This window comes from Armigeres subalbatus, chromosome 3 (genome assembly GCF_024139115.2).
Source record: "Armigeres subalbatus isolate Guangzhou_Male chromosome 3, GZ_Asu_2, whole genome shotgun sequence".
NCBI lineage: Eukaryota > Metazoa > Arthropoda > Insecta > Diptera > Culicidae > Armigeres > Armigeres subalbatus.
In genome coordinates, this window is record NC_085141.1 from 23,643,156 (window position 1) to 23,664,301 (window position 21,146).

The window sequence follows — 21,146 nt, forward strand, 5'->3', positions numbered from 1 at the left end:
TCTCAAAGCAATCTAGAATTATGATTTATTGTGCGCTGAATCTGTTTAGTAACGAACATTAACAAATTTACTGAAATTTTAAACTAATTTTTGCTATTCAGTGTAAAATTACACAAAATTACATGATATCAATGAAAAATAATAATTTATCGATCCCAAAAACAGTTTCATTGTTTTTATAATATGACCAATGCGCATTAAAAGCTATTATTTTTTGTTAAAATTGATGCCCTAATGCATTTCAGTTAGAAAAAAATATTTTTAAAAGGATATTCTTGCCATGTAGGGATGCTCATCTTGCTCCGTAGTATATTTGAACAAGTCAAAAACAGAGTTTTAGTTAAGTCACATTTTATCGGAATTACAGTTCTTTTTTAAATCCGCTTTCTAGTCTAGAAGTTAGACAATTTCAGATTCAAAAATCTGTATTCTATATTTGTTTATAGTTCAGTCAACTTAATTGTCATGTAAAATTGGCTTGTCATTAAGTAAAAGAAGTAATTTACACAAAACCAAAAATGACGATATCAAACACCGTACCGTAGTATGTACTTGTTCTTAGTCATTTTCCATTGCTATCAAACTAAATGAAACTAGTAATGTCCCACATCAATTAAATTAAATTTGAATTGAAAACACTTTGATAGTATCCGGAAAAAATTGGTTTCATTCGGTAGAAAAGCTCTATTATCGATATACGACGGAAAAGTGGAAGACGTAGTTGTCGAATGCACTCTTCAAATATGAATGATTGTTATATTCAATATTCAGACGAGTGAATAAACAAATATTATTATGAAGCTTCTTTAATGAGATTGAATCAACATTAGCAGAAAAGAATTCAACGCTCAATGTATTCAAATATGACCGAAGTGCTACTTGAAACGAGAGGTGGCAGTTTGCTTCAAAACACGTAGCAGTTAGTTTGCATACTATTTACTTACCAATATACGCTTTCTATTCCTGTAATTCAGGAACGTCACATCGGGATATTTTCTAGGTATTCTGCCTTCCAGTTCTTGAATTTTCAGCTCCAACTGCAGGATTTGCTTCTTTGCTTCGTGCATCTCATTTAGCCTGTTTTGCTGCTCTTTCCCGAACTCTTCATGATGAACACTATCCCCCAACACTCGGTGGTCCCCATTCACCACCGCCGCTTCATCGTTGTTATCGGGTGGATGATGCTCCTGGCCCGGAGGAACAAATCTTCTTCGGTCGAAACTACTCTCTAGATCATTAGCACTACCAATTCCTAGACTTAGCTTAGCACCGGCTGGACTACCCCACGACTTATACAAACATATCACTGCAGTGTTGAAAGGGAAAAATCGAAAAATACAAATTAGCGCCTTCACTAAATTATCACTAAATAATAGAAAATAAGTGATGGTTGCATTTCTCTCATCACACAACACCAAATCATGCGCTTATTCTTTGACACACTATCCAGCGGCGCGGAGATTGCCCAACATGCGCCACAGTAGTTGGGGATGACTGTTTGATCAACCTAATTCTTCTATTAACTTCATCTTCAACATCAATCTTCAACAAATATGTCAATGAGCATTATTTTATTATATTTATCATATGACAAGATTTTGAATGACAAAGCAATAATTCACACGTTTTAAAAATAATTAATGATGAATTAACTTGTGTATCAGTCAAGATTAAAACCACAATGCTGAAATTGAATCGGGTAGTCTTCTGGACTTCCACTAAACGAGCTATAATTAATATTAACATTAATTCTACTCTATAAAAATAACTAGTTTGATAAGGAATGGTCTTTTCCGACCACTGCGGTGTGGCGCAAACTTTTGGACTTGTTTGCATTTTGCATCATAGGCAAAATCAAGGAGAAATACCTATATGAATAGGATTTTGAAGAAATGCTGCGTCAGGTAGATTCTTTTTCGAATGTTCTTTTCCAAATTTTGGCTACACAATGTCACTAATTCCACCACCATCTTCCGGAAGCACACATCATTAGACTTGGCACAATCACTCGATATCGACGGCGCGAAGACGGCCGGAAGACCTACCCAAGACAATGGCCACACCGAAAGCGAACAGCTGCTTCATCTTTCGTTTCGAGAACACCATAGTAGACTGAACGCTAGGTCCGTCTACATCCAGTCGCGAGCCACGAACCACCGACAAATTTTGTTCCCCCTCCCTGCGCTCTCGGCACAATGAACGAACTTTTTTCCTCTTCGAATGATTGTAATCGCGACGATTGCAAGAAAATCTGCTGAGAAAGCTAAACACAAACGAAAATTTTCCGTCTACTCGCGATATCCACTGCTTTTTTTGTTTGATTTACTTGCTTTTTGACGTAAATCACGCAAAATATCTTCGAATGTTTATTTTGTCCGTTTTGTCGCACTTCCCTGTTCCTCTTTGATTTCCTTTTTAGGTTCTTTTCTTCATAAATCTAGCTTGTTCTGACATAATGGCGTATAATCTTCACGGTTATCCACACGGAACCGCAAATCAACTCACATTTGAATTTCACTCAAATCCATCAAGGACCCGAATAGAAATGAACCAATTAATCGAATCGGTAATTGGGTCCTAAAATGAAGAATCGATATACGATTTTCTTTCAGGGAACGATAAAGTTTATCATCCTGAACGCGTAAGTTTTTCTTCCGACCCAAAATTCGAAAGGAACATTGTTAAATTCGAAATTTAAAAATAACTGGAAATTGCTTCCTCGACATTTTCGGTCTTGTTTGACATACGAAATAAAATTATTCAAACAAAAGATATTTTAGTTACTAGATAAAGATTGTCGCTTCGGTTCGCTTTGTTCTGCTGTCCGAAACATGTGTGGTATTAAACTGTCAAATTGTATGTATTTTTCCTTCATTGACATTTAGATCCCCTATCCTCGCCAGCAAAAGATGTTCCGGACAGCGTTCGATAACTGCAAGTTATTTAACTGCAATGCTTTTTAACTGCAATTCGATAGTTGCAACAGTTTTGCAGTTATCGGACCGCTAAACTTCAAACTGATGTCAAACAGCTGCATTGCGCTGCACATTTTGATGCCCTTTTATTGCATCTGACGTCGTTTGACAACCGTTTGACGTCTAGAATGCATTGCAGTTATCGAACGGCGTTCGTTAACTGAAAAGTAAACATGTTGCAGTTATCGAACGGCTACTGTAACTAAAATATCTTTTATTCAAGCGCACTAGCGAAAAACTGGAGTCAGTCCTTGAGTCAGTCTCTGATTTGACATTTGTTGAGATCAACTGCACCCACCGTTTCGAGCATTTTGATCAATGTGGTAAATAAAGCCCCAAACGCAATATTGTCGGCGTAGCACCAACTTAGAATTCGGAAGTCCGGACTTCCGAACCGAACTTTCTTCCGAAGTTTTATCTGTCAAACTAATGGATGCGTTGTTTAGCGCATCTTTAGGGGAATCCAACGCACTACTTCCGAAGTTGGGAAAATTGCCTGTATCTGGAGAAAAATCCAACTTCGGTATAAAAAGCGGTATAAATTTATTCCGGATACACAATATAACGGAACGGCGACGGAAACGGCAAATTTGACAGAAAATATATGGGCTTACTGTCAAATTTTAAGTTTCCGTCGCCGTTCCGTTGTATTGCGTTTCGGGCTTAAGGTCACTCCTGACAGAATCCAAGTTTCAAAATGCTCGCGTTTTCGAGGGCACACCACTCGATACGGAGGCGGCTGACAACTGTCATTTTTGTTGATTCAGCTTTGCTGCGTCGCAGCATGCGTGAAAAAATAAAAATGACAGTTGTGTGTTGCTTCCGTATCGAGTGGTGTGCCCATTGACGAATACATAGACCGAAATGTCCGGTACAAAGCCATCAGAAAATCGGGCACCATGTCTTCTTCTTCATTTTGAAGAAAATACCCCTCGTGGGTGACGAATTACATAAATATTTTACGAGCGCTGACTTACCCCTATTGACGTTTTGACAGTTTGTCTGTTTGTTTTTCTCCCTCACTTTGCGACGTAGTTTCGGTTCGTTTCGGCAGGAACTGGAAATGCTTTTGCTTTTAATTGTTCGTTTCCAAACGTTGGACATGGTTCCAGTGCAAGATAGGATACGATAAAGCTATTCCGACGACCAGAATTTGGGTTGGTGGTCTTGGCGCATGGACTTCGGTCACTCAGTTGGAGCGTGAGTTCGACCGTTTTGGTGCCATCAAAAAGATCGAATATAACAAAGGGGACACCGAACCCAGGCGTACATTCTGTACGATTCTATTGATGCTGCTACGGCTGCTGTGAAGGAAATGCATGGATTCCCGTTAGGGGCACCGGATCGTCGTATTCGTATCGATTTTGCTGATAACGGAACAACACCATCGTTCTCAAAGCCCAGTGGAGGAAGGCGGTGAGTATCGTCGCGGTCCCGACTACGAATATCCGGAAGGCGGTGCATCATACGAGGAAAATTCATCGTACGGCTATGGTGGAAGACCGTTCCGCGGCCGTGGTGGTTTCCGTGGCGGTTTTCATCGTGATGGCCCACCGCACCACGGGGACAATGATGTATGGCGTCGATCAGGATCCGATGGCGAATATGATTCACGCCGTCGTTCTGGATCACGTGAACCAGGAATCGATAGATCTCGCTTTCGCAGTCCGACGCAGTCCGGCTGATTCGGATTCTGATTCGTCTTCTCGTAGGAATGGCATGTTATCGAATGCAAGAACGTTACCAGAAATGGTCGGAAATCTACCACAGTCTGGCAAGGGGCACTGATTTTGAAGAGTTCACTATTCCCCGCCAAGTTGCACCTAACGGACGGAGACAACGCAATAGTGGACAGCCTGATGAAGGACGAGGAAGGTAAACACCACCTTCGTATTACTCAGCGACTACGCCTCGATCAACCCAAGTTGGAAGATGTGCAGAAGCGCATATCGACGTCATCGTCGCACGCAATCTTCCTCGGCCTGCCGGGATCGACATCATCGGTAGCATCGTCGGATGATGCCAGCGTTCAGACGCGTCCACTGCGTAATCTCGTGTCCTACCTGAAGCAGAAAGAAGCGGCCAGCGTTATATCCTTACTCAATAAGGAAACGGAAGTAACCGGTCCTGGTTCTGAACATTTGCGTCGTCGTCATGCTCATGTTCGTCGTCACGGTCGTGTTCCATACAGTTGTCATAATGATCGTCCTCGTTGTGCTGCATAATGGTGTCCTAATTGTGAACATGTGAGTCGTCCTGTTTGTGTTGCCCAATGATGTGGTTGTGAACATTGGCGTCGTCGTCATGGTCGTGGTCCATACAGTTGTCATAATGATCGTCCTCGTTGTGCTGCATAATGATGTCCTAATTGTGAACATGTGAGTCGTCCTGTCTGTGTTGCCCAATGATGTCCTGGTTCTGAACATTTTCGTCGTTGTCATGCTCATGTTCGTCGTCACGGTCGTGGTCCATACAGTTGTCATAATGATCGTTCTCGTTGTGCTGCATAATGATGTCCTAATTGTGAACATTTGAGTCGTCCTGTCTGTGTTGCCCAATGATGTCCTGGTTCTGAACATTTGCGTCGTCGTCATGCTCATGTTCGTCGTCACGGTCGTGGTCCACACAGTTGTCATAATGATCGTTCTCGTTGTGCTGCATAATGATGTCCTAATTGTGAACATGTGAGTCGTCCTGTTTGTGTTGCCCAATGATGTGGTTGTGAACATTGGCGTCGTCGTCATGGTCGTGGTCCATACAGTTGTCATAATGATCGTTCTCGTTGTGCTGCATAATGATGTCCTAATTGTGAACATTTGAGTCGTCCTGTCTGTGTTGCCCAATGATGTCCTGGTTCTGAACATTTGCGTCGTCGTCATGCGTCGTGGTCCATACAGTTGTCATAATGATCGTCCTCGTTGTGCTGCATAATGATGTCCTAATTGTGAACATTTGAGTCGTCCAGTCTGTGTTGCCCAATGATGTCCTGGTTCTGAACATTTGCGTCGTCGTCATGCTCTTGTTCGTCGTCACGGTCGTGGTCCACACAGTTGTCATAATGATCGTCCTCGTTGTGCTGCATAATGATGTCCTTATTGTGAACATGTGAGTCGTCCTGTTTGTGTTGCCCAATGATGTGGTTGTGAACATTGGCGTCGTCGTCATGGTCGTGGTCCATACAGTTGTCATAATGATCGTCCTCGTTGTGCTGCATAATGATGTCCTAATTGTGAACATGTGAGTCGTCCTGTTTGTGTTGCCCAATGATGTCCTGGTTCTGAACATTTGCGTCGTCGTCATGCTCATGTTCGTCGTCACGGTCGTGGTCCATACAGTTGTCATAATGATCGTCCTCGTTGTGCTGCATAATGATGTCCTAATTGTGAACATTTGAGTCGTCCAGTCTGTGTTGCCCAATGATGTCCTGGTTCTGAACATTTGCGTCGTCGTCATGCTCATGTTCGTCGTCACGGTCGTGGTCCACACAGTTGGCATAATGATCGTTCTCGTTGTGCTGCATAATGATGTCCTAATTGTGAACATGTGAGTCGTCCTGTTTGTGTTGCCCAATGATGTGGTTGTGAACATTGGCGTCGTCGTCATGGTCGTGGTCCATACAGTTGTCATAATGATCGTTCTCGTTGTGCTGCATAATGATGTCCTAATTGTGAACATTTGAGTCGTCCTGTCTGTGTTGCCCAATGATGTCCTGGTTCTGAACATTTGCGTCGTCGTCATGCGTCGTGGTCCATACAGTTGTCATAATGATCGTCCTCGTTGTGCTGCATAATGATGTCCTAATTGTGAACATTTGAGTCGTCCAGTCTGTGTTGCCCAATGATGTCCTGGTTCTGAACATTTGCGTCGTCGTCATGCTCATGTTCGTCGTCACGGTCGTGGTCCATACAGCTGTCATAATGATCGTCCTCGTTGTGCTGCATAATGATGTCCTAATTGTGAACATGTGAGTCGTCCTGTTTGTGTTGCCCAATGATGTCCTGGTTGTGAACATGTTCGTCGTCACGGTCGTGGTCCATACAGTTGTCATAATGATCGTCCTCGTTGTGCTGCATAATGATGTCCTAATTGTGAACATTTGAGTCGTCCAGTCTGTGTTGCCCAATGATGTCCTGGTTCTGAACATTTGCGTCGTCGTCATGCTCATGTTCGTCGTCACGGTCGTGGTCCACACAGTTGTCATAATGATCGTTTTCGTTGTGCTGCATAATGATGTCCTAATTGTGAACATGTGAGTCGTCCTGTTTGTGTTGCCCAATGATGTGGTTGTGAACATTGGCGTCGTCGTCATGGTCGTGGTGCATACAGTTGACATAATGATCGTCCTCGTTGTGCTGCATAATGATGTCCTAATTGTGAACATTTGAGTCGTCCAGTCTGTGTTGCCCAATGATGTCCTGGTTCTGAACATTTGCGTCGTCGTCATGCTCATGTTCGTCGTCACGGTCGTGGTCCATACAGCTGTCATAATGATCGTCCTCGTTGTGCTGCATAATGATGTCCTAATTGTGAACATGTGAGTCGTCCTGTTTGTGTTGCCCAATGATGTCCTGGTTGTGAACATGTTCGTCGTCACGGTCGTGGTCCATACAGTTGTCATAATGATCGTCCTCGTTGTGCTGCATAATGATGTCCTAATTGTGAACATTTGAGTCGTCCAGTCTGTGTTGCCCAATGATGTCCTGGTTCTGAACATTTGCGTCGTCGTCATGCTCATGTTCGTCGTCAAGGTCGTGGTCCATACAGCTGTCATAATGATCGTCCTCGTTGTGCTGCATAATGATGTCCTAATTGTGAACATGTGAGTCGTCCTGTTTGTGTTGCCCAATGATGTCCTGGTTGTGAACATGTTCGTCGTCACGGTCGTGGTCCATAGAGTCTCCTGTCCGTGATGTATAATGATGTCTTAATTCTAGATTGCTTTGAGAATAGGTCGTATGTGCAAACGAGAGATTCTCTTTGGTCACGCTCTCTTTCGCTAATATATCGGCTAGTTTTGCATGTTTTGCTACATTTCCACTTCAGCATGATAAACAAAGCTATTGTCTTTGGATATCTAACAAGAAATTCGAAGTAAACTTTTGTATAGTTTCGTAATAATCGAAAGAGAATAGATCCAAAGAGAGACTCTCTTTTGCACATACGACCTATTTTCAAAGCACTCTAGAATTGTGCACATTTGAGTCGTCGTCATGGTCATCGTTGTTGTTACGGTCGTGGTGCATAGAGTCGTCATAATGATCGTCCTCGTTGTGCTGCAGATTGATGTCCTGATTGTGCACATTTGAGTCGTCATCATGCTGAATTCGCAAAGCCGAACGGCAGACGAAATGTTAGAAATCACGGCAGACGAAATGTTAGAAATCCTAGTGAAGTTTGGAAGCAGCACGATATAGATGCCTCTAATGTTGTTGTTGATTTTGATGAACCTAAAGTTTGCATTTTGAAGATGGTATCCGTTGATGAAAACTTACTCTTGACTTTTCTCTAATTGGCTTCGCAAATCAGCCTCAATAAACTATTTTTTTTAACCTCGAGATTTCTGAGCCAAGTGATCATGTGTATATTATGTGGCTGGCAAGACCACCTTTTCATGAGAAAACATTTATGGGTCTTCGCAACTGAAAAATGCTGAAGTAGAGTAGAGTGGGGCAAGAGTGCGCGTGGGGTAAGAGTACGTTTTCAATTTTTTGAAGTAATGAAAATAGATAAACTAGCAGCACTGCATCAGTTTGACAGGTATTCTGGCCAACTATTATCATGTGTAATTGTAAATGATTTGAATAAACAACAAGGGAGATATGGAGTTAGATAACTTTTTGGTCATTTTGCTAAAAATAATTGGATTTCCGCAACTAGTATTTCATTACCATATATACGTTCAATCAGGTGAACATTATACCATTTCGATAACCTATTGTATAGAGTACTTTATGGTACAGAACACCAATCCGGTTGGTTTTCCAAGAAGTCAAAACCATTACTTGAATAATTTTTGGGACTGTGGGGTAAAAGTACGCAGGACCCGGTGGGGCAAGAGTACGCATATGAATCTTCATGTTATGATGTCAAACCCGTATCTGCGGCCGAAATAAGACTTCTTCCAAAGCGTAAAGATCCACAACTAAGAAAAAAGGGACAGAATTTGAAATTATCACAAGTTTTTAGGATAAGTTAAAGGAATTCGGTAATAGAAAGGACTTACCGAACAAAGCACTGAAGCGAAATAATGAAATTGTATTAGGACTTGTTGTACACCTAAACATAGTACGAAAACACAATTTCATCTAAATGATAATTTCATTTAATCAAAAGAAACATTCATAAATTACGAAACGTTTAGCTGGGAGGGGTTGCGAGATGTATGACGATCCATATAATTTTTAGAGGATTCATACAAATAGTGTAAGATGAAGGGGGAGGGGTGATGAAATAGCCAAATTTTACGTTACGTGATTGGTGCACTTTCTTTAAGGAAAATGCCTTTGTATACGCCACGCGAAACCTGATATATAATTTTACCTCTGTAGTTTTTTGTATATATAAAAAACAATGGTTTTTCGTATGAAAGTGCACATTTTTAGGACCCCCTCCCCCTTTAAGTGTTACGTAATCTTTAAACATTCCCTAATATATGGTCATTAATCATCAATTAAATGTTATTAACTCTTATTTGTGTTAATATATGCTTAAAGCACATGATTGGATAAATGCGTACTCTTACCCCACCCGATGCGCACTTTTACCCCACCGGTGGGGTAAGAGTGCGTTTTTCACTTGTCTTGCAATAAGGGTTCTACTAAAACGAATCTCAATAATTTCAATATTTTTTCCACTGGGTAACATAAAAGAAGAGTATATGAATCATCGACACTAATTTGATATGTAGAAGCTTGCTTCATAAGGGCCACATGATCGATTGAAAACTAAGTGCGTACTCTTGCCCCACTCTACTCTATATTCTAAAGTAAGTATGAGACTACAGCATCATTACGGCTATCAAGAGAAGTAAAAATTAATCGGTTTTAAAATGCATTTGGGGTTAAAAGAATAATTATTTTTGTTCAACGTTATTAATAAATGTGTGTGACCTAGGTATATCCATGTTCCTCCAAAAATTACGTAACGCTAAATTTGGCGATTTTGGACCCCCACCTTACTCTCTCCCACGTAACACTTTTTGTATGGATGGTTTAATATTTTTGTTCGAATCGTAACACTCGACTTGACCTCCTCCCCCAACAGCGTTTTGTAATTTATGAACAGCTCCATAACTTAAAAATGATCGGTGCTATCCCTGGTGACAAGTGGGTTCGGAAATTGATCTTTGATACGAACGAAAATCTTTAACGTAACTAAACATCGAATTCTTACAATAATCAGCACCGTTTATAAATATTTGACAACATCTGTGTATCCAAAATGGAATTTGGCAAACGATTTGCAGACCCTCCGTTGCCAGCGTGGTTGGCGACCATGGAACCATGGACCGAGTTGAACAGAGAAGACTTATGTACTGATATTTATTACAATAAATGTAATATGAATAGGCTATTTATTCTGATTAAATAATAAATTATAGGAAAAATATATAAAGCTCTTTTAGTGGAATGTATTCAACCGTCTAAGACGATTTAAGTACTCTCCATTTAATTCCACTATTTAATTTTCGATATCTTTTCAGATACGGTCAGTTGTGGTCGAAATACGTATCTGAAAAGATATCGAAAATTAAATAGTGGAATTAAGTGGAGAGTACTTAATTCCTCTTAGACGGTTGAATAAATTATATCCAAAATATTTCAATTTGATAAAATAAAATATGTCTGGTTTGACCCGTATGATATATGGTAGGGGAACTGTTCGGCATTTCATCTCATAGCTCCCATTTTCATCCCATTAAAAACAAAAAGCAATGAAAAGGAATTAGATTTGTTTCTTATTTTTGTGATTTTTCAGCAATGATCATGCATGTAAGCTAAAAGAAACGACGAGATTGGTGCTGTATTTCTTTGATCTTCGATGAGATGAATATATGTTCAGTGAGATGGAAAATGGAACAGCTCCCCTATATGGTTTGAAAATACTTACCTAGTTGATTCTCGAAGCGAATCTCAATATTTGCGACAATCCGGCACTGTTACTGTGTTGCCGAGTTGATCCAAAATATTTCGATTGATTTCCTCCCACATAGCATCCTTCGCAGTTTTGTTGGAATAATCCGCATGCGTTATCTGGTATATTTCAGGGTACTGACATACTTTTTGGCATGTCATACTTTTGATTTCAAATTCTTTCTCTTTTTTTGAGCGCTTTTTTGCATTTTTCTTGAAAATCGTCTCCTTGTATCTCCCCGCTCTCATCTTCCAGCCGCTCGGTCGCTAAAGAATCTTCGGGCGAAACCTCGATTATGTCTTCCTCGCTCCACACAATTTCGAACATGGTACAATATTTAAAAGCACTTCTTAATTTATATCTTAACAGGAATTTCAATAAAAACACTTAAACTAGTGAAGAAAAAATGAATTTAAATTTTCTGCGATCGTACTTTTATGGCTTGCATACTTTTTTATTTGTTTGTACTGTTGTAAAGTTTGGTGACACGGATATTTGAAATCAGTCAGGTTTTCCGCGGGTGGGTTTACACTTCGGGATTTTTGATTTTCCTGTGCGTATATTTTTTTCCCGTCACGGAAAATCAAAATCCGGCTCCCATTGAAAATGCATGGGAGCAAAATCCCGTGATCAAGATTCCCGAGATGTGAGGCTACCTTTACACAGGATAATCCGCATAAATTTATCGACTATACCATAAGTTTTAATTTTAAGAACGAAAAGCGTACAAACTGCAAATTATCTATTTTGTCCTGACGTAGTCAATTGATTTTCTTAAGAGGCTGAATCGAAAGTAAATTCCATCATAGATCCAGAACATGTTGGACATCATAAAAAATATCACGCCTAATGGAAACCTGTTAAATTATAATTTCTCTCCTCTCCAATTCACTTGGTACTTACGGAGCAATACTGAAAGCGCTCTGCTATGTTCCATCCGATGTGACTTTGTTGTTTCGAAGCGCCAAGCCCTCTTTTGTTCCCCTTTTCATTGCCGGCCAGTCGCCTCCGCTCGGCATCGACAATGAGTATTTCGAGGTATGTACCATCCAGGGTTAGACGACAATCGCATCCATGATATCCCTCGACGATGTTGTGTAAGGTTATGTACTCTTCAAGGATCCAGAGTGCTGCTCGTTGAATTTTTAAAGACTTGGCAGCTGGGAAAACTTCTGAGTTTCTATGTATTGCAGTTGATGTAACAACTGGGAAGAGTTCCGACCAGGAGTTAAGGATACTTTCCGTTGCCTCCATTGCCATTGTGAGTATTGGAAGCATTCTTCTAAAGTACAAACCACCTGATCATCAAGACATGAAGATAAACAGATCAATGCTCTTTTCTGATCGACGTGTAACATTGAAATGCATTAATGCAAGCAAAATAAAACATATTCTGCGCCGTACCCAAAAAGTTTGCAATCAATTACGGCTCGTCTGGGTGGTAGGTCCTACCTGAAGTATTTGTAGATAGAGCACGGTATTCCTTCTAACATACGAATGGTGGTGTTCCAGAAAAGCTCGAATAGCTGGGATCATAAATTCCAGGAGTTTCCGGCTTGCTTGCAATCATCTCCTGCAGCCAAACACCATATGGTAAAGTCTTCGGCATTTCCCAGTGAAGCAGCAACAACTTCTTGACTGTGTGAAGTGGAAGTGCGAAAGTGCGGTGGAAGTGCGAACCGGATGATTCGTCATCAGAAGGTTCGGTAGACGTTCCTCGTTCAACGGTATAGATATCGATCACATTTTACGGTCATCCGACAATTCTGCAACAAAAACATACTGCGTCAAAATAATTCTAATATTTATTTAACAGTAGGCACATATTTGGTCGAGTTTAAAAGAAATATTCATTTACCTACCTGGAAATGAAAAAACTTCCCCAATGTTTTGCCATCAAAAACACTCATGCAAACGAAAAAGACAGTCCACAACCTTGGAAATGACAACTGTTGTCAAACTGACGTGATTCGAATTGAGGGGCTTCTCAATGGTCGAGTGATTGTAATAATTGTAATCCGTCACTCCCCAGGGGTATATAGTGGTGCCCGGAAAAATGGCCACCCCTCCGTCTATGTATTCGTCAATGGTGTGCCCCCGAAAACGCGAGCACTTCGAAACTGGGATTCTGTCAGGAGTGACCTTAAAAAAGCATGAATCCAATTCATCAGCACTTTCTTCTATATACCACTGTGGCTGTGGGATAATTAATTTCCTAAACATATTGCGCTGCGCCGTACGACCAAATAAAGGCCGATGCCCACGTAGCGTTTTTTCAACGCTGCGTGCACGTGGCGTTGAAAAAACGCAGGTGTGCATCGGTGCGGCGACGCTGCGTTACCGCTTTTTCCCGATGCACACATGCGTCCTTTTAACGCCGGGTGAACGCAGCGTTGAAAAGACGCTACGTGGGCATCGGGCCTAAGTCAGCTACAGCTACAAGCAAATCAAATGAAAGATAAGACAAAAAACGCATACCGAGTTGCATAATATGTCTGTAACGAAAGGACCATAAGGAAAGTAAGTGCATATATGTAATCAATCCTTCTTTGTCTGTTAGACAGATAATTTCCACTTATAAGGAAATAATCTAATTAGACTAGTGGACTCCATACCCTCAAAATAGACTTATTGGAACTTGCTAGGATTAGGAAAAGGAGTGAGTGAAAAGAGGTTAATGAGTTGCAACGGTTTAGTATGTTTCCATATGAAATCATAAAGGATTGAGAAAGAACAAAATGTTTGAAATCCAGCATTTTACGAGCGCTACCCGAATAAAAATAATTATAGAAAAACAATACAATTTATTGTAACATCACTAAACAACGCGATAAATTTACAATAGATTTTATTGTAGATTGAATAATAGAAATACATTAGAATGTATTGTTATGAACCATTCATTAAATTGTAAATGAAGTTTTCGCATTAGAACGTACGGGTTGTTAAGTATCGTAACTATACAAAATCTGAGATTTTTTCATACACTTTTTTTTGTCAAACAATAGAGTGTATCGTAAATATGTTGTTGAAATATCCAAAGAAAACCAACAAAGAAAACAATCGCGGGAAAAGTGTACGGTTAAAAATCCCATGTGTAGAGATGCAAATCCCGCGGGGAAACAATTCCGTTTGAATTGATTCCGCACGGGAAATGTGTAATCTATGACGGGAAGAATTTAGTGAAGTGGATAGTGAAAATTGAAAAATGTGAGAAGTGTGAAGAGAAAACTAACGAATGATAAGCGAGAAATGAAAAAAATGAGTAAGTAAGCAATGAGCAATGAGTAGTGAGAATAAGAAGTAAGAAGTGTAAAATTAGAAGTGACAGTTGAGTAGTGAGAAATGTGTAGTGTAATGAGTAGTGAGAATGAGGCGCGGGAAGTGAAGAGTATGAAGTGAAAAGTGAAAAGTGACTAATGAGAAGTGAGAAGTGAAGAATGATAAGTGAAAAAATGAGTTGTGAGAAGTGAAATGAATAGTGAGAAGTGGGAATTGAGAAGAGTAAAGTGAGAAATGAGTACTAAGAAGTGAGAAGTGCAAAGTGAGCAAAGATAATTCTCGGGAACTTTTTCAAATCGGCGTATGTAACATTTTGATCAAGCTGAGAAAATGAGCTTGAAAGTTTTCAGATTTCATTTTTATTCCTATTTAGAAACTAATCATTTTTATTGCAATTGAATACACCTCAACGATACATTATGAAAAGGTTCATCGTCACTGACCCTGAAATCTGCACTGCGTGTGAACATTTCAGTTATTTTGATAAAAATATATGTTACAACGTTCTGCAACAGATAAATCACATACGTCGTTTTGATACGTCAGTATGACCGAGGTCATGCTACTTTCGTCGAAATGTTACGCTGCTCCGTACGCTGCATTGTTGATACGTCGAAATGTTGCGTCAAGTTGAAACGTTTCACGCACATGCGACAAAAAATTGCAACACTTACAACACGACGTAACAACATTTGCTGCAGAAAAACAACGTAAAATGTTTTTCTTAACGAAAATCAGAATATTTAAGCGACATGCTTAATTTTGAAATCAGTGATGAAAAAGTACAAGCAGACGCACGTTTTAAACTATTTAGTTGTTCGAAAAAACTTTTTAAAGTACATTTTCTGCTAAGCGGTGTATGTGCAATATTTTCAACAATGATGTTACACCGTTTTGCAAAAAATTGATTTACATTTTTAAAAACACATTTTCATGTAGCTTTGAAGATATACACATTTTTAGATGAATTTTATGCCATATGCTGTTGAAAACGGATTTGTTTACAATTTGCGACATACGTCGTTTTGAAAAAGTACCCGAGAATTGAGAAATAGTGTATAGTGAGACTTGCTCTAAATCATTCTCACTCACTCGCTCTAAGTCATTCTCGCTCACTCGCTCTAACTCATTCTCACTCACTCGTTCTAACTCATTCTCACTCACTCGCTCTAACTCATTCTCACTCACTCGCTCTAACTCATTCTCACTCACTCGCTCTAACTCATTCTCACTCACTCACTCTAACTCATTCTCACCACTCGCTCTAACTCGATCTAACTCATTCTCACTCACTCGCTCTAACTCATTCTCACTCACTCCCTCTAACTCATTCTCACTCACCTTCTCTCACTTATTTACTCTCTCATTCACTCACCAAATCTCACTCAAATACACATTCTCACTCGCTCGCTCAATCTCACTCACTCACTCACATTCACTAACTCTTGCTCTGTTGTGAAACGACCTCTGTCGGGAACTGAATGGACATTGGTCGGCCGGCTAAGCAACAATAAACGCCACAAAATTGATTACGTGTACAAGCGTGTTTTATTTTCGAATCGTAACATCACTGCCCAGGTACTATCTTGCTCCCTACACAGAAAGAAAAATCATTAGTAATGTTAAGAAAAACATTGGTTAAAATAAAAAGTTGCGTTGGTTCTTTTTCGTAGAGAGTTGGTTATGTTCAAAATAAAAGTATGGAAACTTTTGCAACTACCATGGCTTAAAAGCTGCTTACCACTCTAAATTTAATAGTTTGAACTTTCAAATTAAAATTGTAGAAATGTCAATACAAAATCATTACACTGGTGGAAGCAGCATGTGTAACATTTTAATTCAGAGATTTTTCATTCTTAAAATCCCTCTACCCACCATCTATCGTTTCTTTCAAACCTAATAAAATCGTATTAAATAGCTTTTAATGTTTAATTGCATTTTCAGAATTAATTTGTACTACACGTTACAGCTGCGGCTAAAATGCAAAGGTGGATAAAGGAGAGCACGTAGTTAGCATGTGGAGATACTGCGCCATCTTTCTTGTCGGCCAGAAGTTCCGACTCATGCGAATTATCTGCAAGGCAAAAAAAAAGAAAATCTCGCATTAGTATTTATCGTGATGTGTTCCGTTATTTCAACGCTGTTTAATTAGAATTAGTGAACACTGGCACTGCTTTGCATTTCACGTTATAATTAGGAAAATACGGAAAATATCTACCTTCTTGCTCCGTGAAATAAACGATAGCGTTTTAATATCGACGACACATTTGCGTGAACTTGATGGCACTTCTGGTTTTGGTTGGCAAAGGCAATCGAATACAACCGAAAAAGCAATATATTCTTCTTCTTCTCTGTTTTTTTCAAAACTTTTTGTTGACAGTTGAACAGTTTTTTGATAGTTTAACAGTTTTTGAAATTGAAAAGATGAACTTTTAAAATTACACTCAGGAAAGTAAAAAAACACTTTTGAATGAAATGCATAATTTTCTTTTATTGTTTTTTCACTTTTAATTTTAAGAAAATTCGCAACTTTTTCAATTAAAAGTGCATAATTTTTAAAGGTACAATTTTATTTTTTTCTGTGTACTCTCCTATTCTTTATCACCTGCATGCATTCTTCTTTTTTCTTTCCGCTGCTACTCTTCTAATTCTTCTTCGTGGCCTTCGGCCCATGCACAGGGTACTCACGTCCAACGTACGCTGACCAGAAGACAGCCATCGGTTTCCGACTGCGCTCGAGCCTACCTGCCTCACGACGATACTCGAGCGATGCAATCAGCACCCTTGGATGTTGTGTCGACAGCCGTGCCCGTTACTCGTCTGATCCACGTGTCTCCCCAACAGCAGCCCCCACTGGGTATCAATGCACCCACCTCTGGTAATCTGCGAAGCACTCCCTTGGAACAGTCCCGATGTTGTCGTCCCAGTCGCGTATCGGGATCGTGATAGGGATACCGCTCCTCTAGATTGCACCGGGAACTGGAAATCAAAATCAAGTAGAAAAAGAAAAGCCCTGAGGCATTCCTCAGGTTAGGCTCTGATAGTCCATAACAACTCACTTCTTTCCGAAGGCTTTTCTTCTCGGTGCTACCTGTGGTGTAGTGCCAAAGCTGCCTGTTGGTGTGGTGCCAGACGTGAGCTGATCAGCCTGCAGCGAAATTATGTGGTGAAATTTTCAATTTCATTTTTAATTAGCTCTGCTGTAGCTCACCTATCAACGTTTTACGGAATCACGCTAGCGACTCGTGCGCGCCGAGTAGAGAACCACCGGAGAATCGTCCGTACACCTCTGAACGCTCAACCTCTATGTTATGGCGAGACAACGCGCGTGGTCACGGAATGATTAGCGAGCAATCTGAGTGGGAACGAAATAGCGAGTTCCATTATTTGGCACCAATGCGATATATTTGATTCCACGTACCTTTGGCGCAAAACCAAGTGAATGAGCGTGCTGGCCGCTGCAGTTCCAAATTCTCGGCAATTAAAGCTCTCCCGGACTCCGTGTTTCGGCGTTCAAGCAAATGTTGGCACCTGTCGTCCCGTTATCCGCACGACGACGATGAATTTCCCTGCGCCGTTTCTCGTGCAGGTGAAATCTTCAACTTCGGTCACTTCGGAGTGTGGCTAGACCGAACAACTTTTGCCTGCCGACTCACTGTTTGCGGATAAGGTGTGTGTGTTCACCGGATGCAATGTTTCCGCTTTTCGCTGAGCTTCCGATGACAGCTGTTTTCCGCTATGTTGTTTTCGATGTGCCCATGTGGTGTTTTTGTTTTGTTTTTTACTTGTTGTACACGCTCAAAATTCTTTTTGGGTTTTAGATGATAAGCTTGCACACGTTACTATTCATATGAATTACTGACAAAATTTACTAACGTAACAGCTCACTCACTTATTCACTCTCACTCAATCACTCACTAACTCTTTCTCACTCACTCACTTTCTCTCATTCACGTACTTTCACACACTCATTCTCACTCACTCACGCAGTCTCACACACTTATTCTCACTTACTCACGAATTCTCACTCACTCTCACACCAAGCATTACAATATTGCACATATATCAATCACAAATCGGCATCCTAAATGCTAACTGCATTAGATCAGTTTTAATAATGTGAAGTGGCGTTTCTTTATCAACTGTCAGACAACGATACTCTAGATCAGCATAACGAATGCAGTGATACATTACTGTTGCTTTATTTCAATATGTCAAAGTAATGAACCATTAATTCGGTCTTATAATTGCCCTTTTCCACTTTAAGTCCACTTTTGGGGCTGTGTTTTTTACACGCATATATAGCTTCATGGTTACTTGGGTCACTCACTCACTCACTTTGACTTACTCACCCACTCTCACTTACTCATTTTCACTCACTTGCTCCTCGTTCTCTCCCACTCAATCGCTCTCTCTCATCTCCCTCTTCTCGTTATCTTTCCAACTACAGTATACCCCCGCTGATCCGACAAATGTATGGCCGGACTATCGGGGTTTCTCTCGTTAATCCGACTGTCAAATCCATACAAATGAACCAAAACAAAATCACAGCACAAATTTAAAAACTGACAGCATAATGTGTTTAAATGGGTGTTGATACTTTTTAATCCGGAAAATTCCGAATTAGCGAGATCCGGACTAACGAGTCGTCGGACTAGCGAGGTCCGGATAAGCGGGGGGATACTGTATTGTATATAAAGAAATCCGAACCAAAACCCCGAAGTGTAAACTCAAGCACGGGCGAGGATACGCAGATTCTCAAATCCCGAAGCAAAATCCTGAAGTGTCACACTTAGATTCAGAATTGCAGCTCGGTAATATTTTTCACAGATTCTATCCAGTAAAAGTAATTTTGAACCGAGTGGTCAGTAAAGTATGAAGAATTAACCGATTTCCGTATTAGTTTTTGCCGAGCTTTCAGCAATATAAAATTAATTACTGTTCCTCAGTAATATAATTTACCGATCTACTCCGTATTATGGAAATCTATCAGACTTGTCAAAAAATATACCGATCACTCAGTAAAAATATACGATTTACTGAGTACACGGTAAGGTTTTTACCGAGCCCTCAGTTTCCGTTCAACAAGCGTGATGCTTGATATGACGCCATGTTTTTTCAGTCGATTGAACTAAAAGCGGTTCTGACCAAGTTTTATTCGGTAGTTTGGAATACAAAGGTTTGCTCTATTTTTACAGATCCGTCCGTATTTTGTTTTACCGTGTTAATTACTTAATTACCGAGGTGACTACCGAGAGCTCAGCTGTTGAGAAATCGGTAATTCATCAACCGAGCCCGGTAAAAAAAATTAAGTGTGTAAACCCAATCACGGAAAATGTTTTGACAGTGGAGACTTATCGGCGGAAAATTTTCCCTGACAAAACGCCGAGCAAAATAAGGTATTTTATGAGACGTTTCGCGGTGGCCCGATTATTTACATTCAATGTTTTGTTTTGGTATGATTCTGCGTGAACATTCACACTTAAAATAAATCGCCGAATTCGGTAAAATTTTACCGAAATCTCAACAGCAGAACTGTTCGGTAAATAATTTAACTGATTTACGGTGATTTTGACAGTTGAGCAATGGAAAAAATTACAAAAAATCTGTAAAATAAATTACCGAACAGTTCTGCTGTTGAGATTTCGGTAAAATTTACCGAACATGGTGAAATGAGTTAAGGGTGTTAGGTCCGAACACAAAATAATGTTTGTAACCTTTTACTTTTCATTCGTGTTTTCTTCAGCATTTCATGCTTAGAATGCAATCCCGCATAGAAAAAAACAACATGTTATATGGTCAGAAACATTATTACGATGTAAGATATAGCTTCACAGTTTACGTTGCGGTTATCGAATACTTTTCGATCGATTCAACCATAACTGCTCGACATCATCACTAAATGTCAACATATAACATGCTGTCTCTAAAATGTTCTTTATTTCCTGCATTATATGTCAACATTTTATCATACTGTTGAACGAAAATTTTGCACGCGAAAACAAACGATTTTTTATGGTGACATAACTTACACACTTAAAATAAATCGCCGAATTCGGTAAAATTTTACCGAAATCTCAACAGCAGAACTGTTCGGTAAATAATTTAACTGATTTACGGTGATTTTGACAGTTGAGCAATGGAAAAAATTACAAAAAATCTGTAAAATAAATTACCGAACAGTTCTGCTGTTGAGATTTCGGTAAAATTTACCGAACATGGTGAAATGAGTTAAGTGTGTAACAACCCATTCAACATATTGTTATTTGTCAAATAACCGTACCACAAACTGTTAAAACTTTATATGAGATTGTTCATTTACAGTTGTCAACAGTAAAGGATACTGTTATCGACCGCACGGGAAAATATCCATGTACAGTTTGTAATTATGCGGGATGGTATAAATAATCTAACAACACGTTTTAAGAATGATGTGAAAAACCTTGTTCTAAATCCCTGGTAGCCGAAAAGTAAAACAGGTAGGATTGATGATGGGACCCATCGGAATGTTCAGCGCGAAATTACCAAACAAACGGGCTCCCACTAATTGTCAAAGTGGATAAACATGAGAAAAACAGCTGTTTCGATCTGTCTCATAAAATGCCTTATCCCGTAACAAATCCCGCGGACACGTTTTCCGAACCAGCACCGAGCGTGGAAAGCTGGATACGTATTTTTTGTACGATCCCCGTGCTAAACTGCGCGATAAATGCACTTTTCGAGCAGTCAAAGGTGAAAGTGCTTGAATGCGATGAA

At 40.0% G+C, this 21,146-nt stretch overlaps 2 protein-coding genes, 1 long non-coding RNA gene and 1 pseudogene across 4 annotated transcripts in view; 1 reads left to right on the plus strand and 3 right to left on the minus strand.

Annotated features, from left to right (window-relative positions):
- Nucleotides 1–2,412, minus strand: part of LOC134225401 (UDP-glucuronic acid decarboxylase 1) — a 42,113-nt gene extending 39,701 nt beyond the window's left edge. The window contains exons 1-2 of the mRNA XM_062705445.1: nt 2,046–2,412; nt 945–1,306 (exon numbers count right to left, since the gene is read on the minus strand). Coding sequence (XP_062561429.1) covers nt 945–1,306; nt 2,046–2,106 — 423 coding nt within the window. The 5' untranslated portion in view covers nt 2,107–2,412. The remainder of the gene's footprint in view (nt 1–944; nt 1,307–2,045) is intronic.
- Nucleotides 2,413–2,545: 133 nt separating this feature from the next.
- On the plus strand, nt 2,546–5,200 carry LOC134221517 (RNA-binding protein spenito-like; annotated as a pseudogene).
- A 713-nt stretch (nt 5,201–5,913) lies between these two features.
- LOC134221518 (histidine-rich glycoprotein-like) lies at nt 5,914–6,342 on the minus strand. Its single transcript, XM_062700709.1, has 2 exons — nt 6,259–6,342; nt 5,914–6,198 (listed from the first exon to the last, which is right to left on the minus strand). The coding sequence occupies exons 1-2, from the start codon at nt 6,340–6,342 to the stop codon at nt 5,914–5,916; spliced, it is 369 nt and encodes a 122-aa protein (XP_062556693.1).
- Nucleotides 6,343–16,927: 10,585 nt separating this feature from the next.
- On the minus strand, nt 16,928–18,178 carry LOC134219816 (uncharacterized). 2 transcript variants are annotated; one of them, XR_009981672.1, is made up of 4 exons: nt 17,812–18,177; nt 17,602–17,745; nt 17,450–17,538; nt 16,928–17,403 (listed from the first exon to the last, which is right to left on the minus strand). It is a non-coding gene; the product is annotated as an uncharacterized LOC134219816 (long non-coding RNA). The 2 variants fall into 2 exon arrangements; XR_009981673.1 differs by having other exon boundaries at nt 16,929–17,369; nt 17,812–18,178.
- Between the last annotated feature and the right edge of the window lie 2,968 nt (nt 18,179–21,146).